Here is a 2,500-nt window from a genome sequence, read left to right on the forward strand (position 1 = left end):
AGAGATGCTTGACACGAGATTGTACGCGCTAATTTCTATAATTACATTGTTATGTCATCGTATATTTTCTGAGATGTTATCGCTCATCAAACTGGCAAAGGATCTGTAACAGTATCTTTTTTTCTGCCCAACAGATGACGACACGATGTGGCCCAGGCGCTACCCGCTCCCTCCGTCGTCGTGAGGGGTCAGCCTCCTGAACCCCTTCCTCGCCTTCGTCTGTCCTCCAGGAACCCGCCCCTTCCTCTGTCTCCTCTATGACTCTCAACCTCCTCTTCATTTACCTTTGAAAACAAATCCTCTTCATACCCCCTTCCACCTCGCCCTGACCCCTCGCCGCCCCTTCTTCAGCGCCGCTTCCTGAAGGTATAGTTCGAGGATCGGCCGGACCTCAGAGCGCTGCGACGCACCTCGGAAATGGAGGAGTTCAGCGACCTGACCACCGAGTATTTCACCGACGTCTCCTTCAGCGAGGATGTTTTCAGCCAGTCCTCCACAACACCCTCGGCGGTTGAAGGTGAGACTGGGAGGGAGAGAGAGAGAGTGAGAGAGAGAGAGAGAGAGAGAGAGAGAGGTAATTTCGTGTTTTAACAAGCGTAATATCTCGTGGTGAAGGATCCCATACGTCACCAACAGGATGCCCTAGAGGCTTCTCTCGCGACCTCGTTACCTTGACTCGTTACATCTTCCAAAGTGCATTACCCTTCACTCCCGCCCAACCCTTGTCTCTCACCTCCGCCCCTCCGCCCCCCTCCACCCACCCTCAGCCCCCGCCCACCTCGCACGCCCCTTCCAGAAAGACACTCCCTCCATCTTCATCGCCATAATACTCAAGTAAATCTAATTAGAATTATCACGCGCTCAGACAAACACCCCATGCTTTGACTCTACCAGAACTGCGAGAAAAAGCAGGGCTCATCTGGCGTAAACCTGTATTTATATCACACGAGGAGCTCAGCATATTCATAAGGGAACCTCCTGACCCGAAGGTTCTGTGTCGCTATTAAGCCTCGTGTCCCGAGAACCGGTGCTTAAGCCGCCACTTCGCTTTGCTTAAACCCGGCGCTGCATCTTTCGCCTTGTTCTGAGCTTCCTTTTAAGCTTTGACGAGCCTGTTGTTAGGCTTGTTACTGTGGCCTGTTCTGTCACTCGTTTCTCTCGTTTACTTGAATATTTGTTGATGTGGGTTTTATGTTTATTATATTTAATGTTTCATTCAAATTATTATTCATTTTTTCATTATTTGTGTATCTGGATTTTATTTGACTTATTACCATTCTATATATTATTTACTATTATTTTCTTACTCATGCTTCTGTTCATAATTTCTTTCTATTCATCCGTATTTAGTTTTAAATAGTGTTCTCTCTCCATTCCTCTCTCTTTCATATCTCATGCGGATTTTATTTCATTAGGCCTTATTCCCTATTCGTTTTCTCTCCCTCTACTATCCAGTCTTTACCATTTTCAACATCAGCTATTTATCTTGCTGTCTGCCTCCTCCAGTTTGTAATGTCCTTATACATTTCCATTTAAATTCTTCGCCTTTTCTGTTCTTTCCCTGTCTTCTCTTTGTCTGCGTCTCTCGTCTTCTCATTTTCTCTCATTTTTACCTCTTACTTTTGCATAATTTCTTTTATTATATGTTTAGTGTGTGCGTGTGTGTGTTGTGTGTGTGTGTGTGTGCGTGTGTGTGTGTGTGTGTGTGTGTGTGTGTGTGTGTGTGTGTGTCTGTGTGTGTGTGTGTGTGTTTATCCATACTTTCATTTAGAGAACATTTTCTCCTTTCTTTTGACCTATTATTTTAATTTTTTTCTTATTTTTTCTAAACTTTCCTTCTTGCGTGATCCTCCATTTTCTCTATATATTTTCATTAATCCTTGCTAAGATAATCGGTTGTCTTTTCAACTCCATGTACGTGTGATGATGTCATCTTATTACCATGTGGTCATGATTATTATATCAACACGACTTTTGGTCATGCTAAGTTTCCAGTTGGTGTCTTGCTGTTCGCTGTGTGGTTATGCAGCTATACTGTACCCAAGAGAGCATACTCATTACATGTTTAATGAGTATGTGTCCATTTGGTTGGATTTTGCCTCTTTGAGCATGTTGTACTTATGTAGGCCTCATGTTATGCGCCTCATATGCCGAGTGTATGACACCGTGGCCTTGTTTCAGTCGGCGATTCGGACGGGGACGACGTGACGACCCCGGTCAACAGCAGCACCATGGGTGGGTCGTACCTCCGGACGGCGCCATGGGTCGTGCCGCTCCTCGCCGTCGCCGCAACCAACGCCGCCGCCATCGTCGCCTTCGAGGTAAGGGATGGCGGGGGGGAGGGGAGGTAATGGGAAGGGAAGAAGGAGAGAAGAAAAGGGAGAAAAGAGAGAAGAGAGAGGGAGGGAGAGAGAAAGGGTGTAAGGGAGGAAGGGAGATAACGGAAAGGAGAAAGGGAGGGAGGGAGGGAGAGAAAAAAGGGAGGGAGGGAGAGAGATAC

At 46.4% G+C, this 2,500-nt stretch overlaps 1 protein-coding gene across 4 annotated transcripts in view; it reads left to right on the forward strand.

Moving 5' to 3' along the window:
• The window catches only part of LOC119578834 (metabotropic glutamate receptor 1-like), a 101,427-nt gene that overhangs the window by 90,981 nt on the left and 7,946 nt on the right, over positions 1–2,500 (forward strand). For all 4 annotated transcript variants that reach the window (XM_037926471.1, XM_037926474.1, XM_037926472.1 and 1 more), the window contains 2 exons: positions 135–517; positions 2,182–2,321. In XM_037926471.1, coding sequence (XP_037782399.1) covers positions 418–517; positions 2,182–2,321 — 240 coding nt within the window. In that variant the 5' untranslated portion in view covers positions 135–417. The remainder of the gene's footprint in view (positions 1–134; positions 518–2,181; positions 2,322–2,500) is intronic.

The sequence above is a fragment of the Penaeus monodon genome, chromosome 11 (assembly GCF_015228065.2).
Source record: "Penaeus monodon isolate SGIC_2016 chromosome 11, NSTDA_Pmon_1, whole genome shotgun sequence".
NCBI classification, from domain to species: domain Eukaryota; kingdom Metazoa; phylum Arthropoda; class Malacostraca; order Decapoda; family Penaeidae; genus Penaeus; species Penaeus monodon.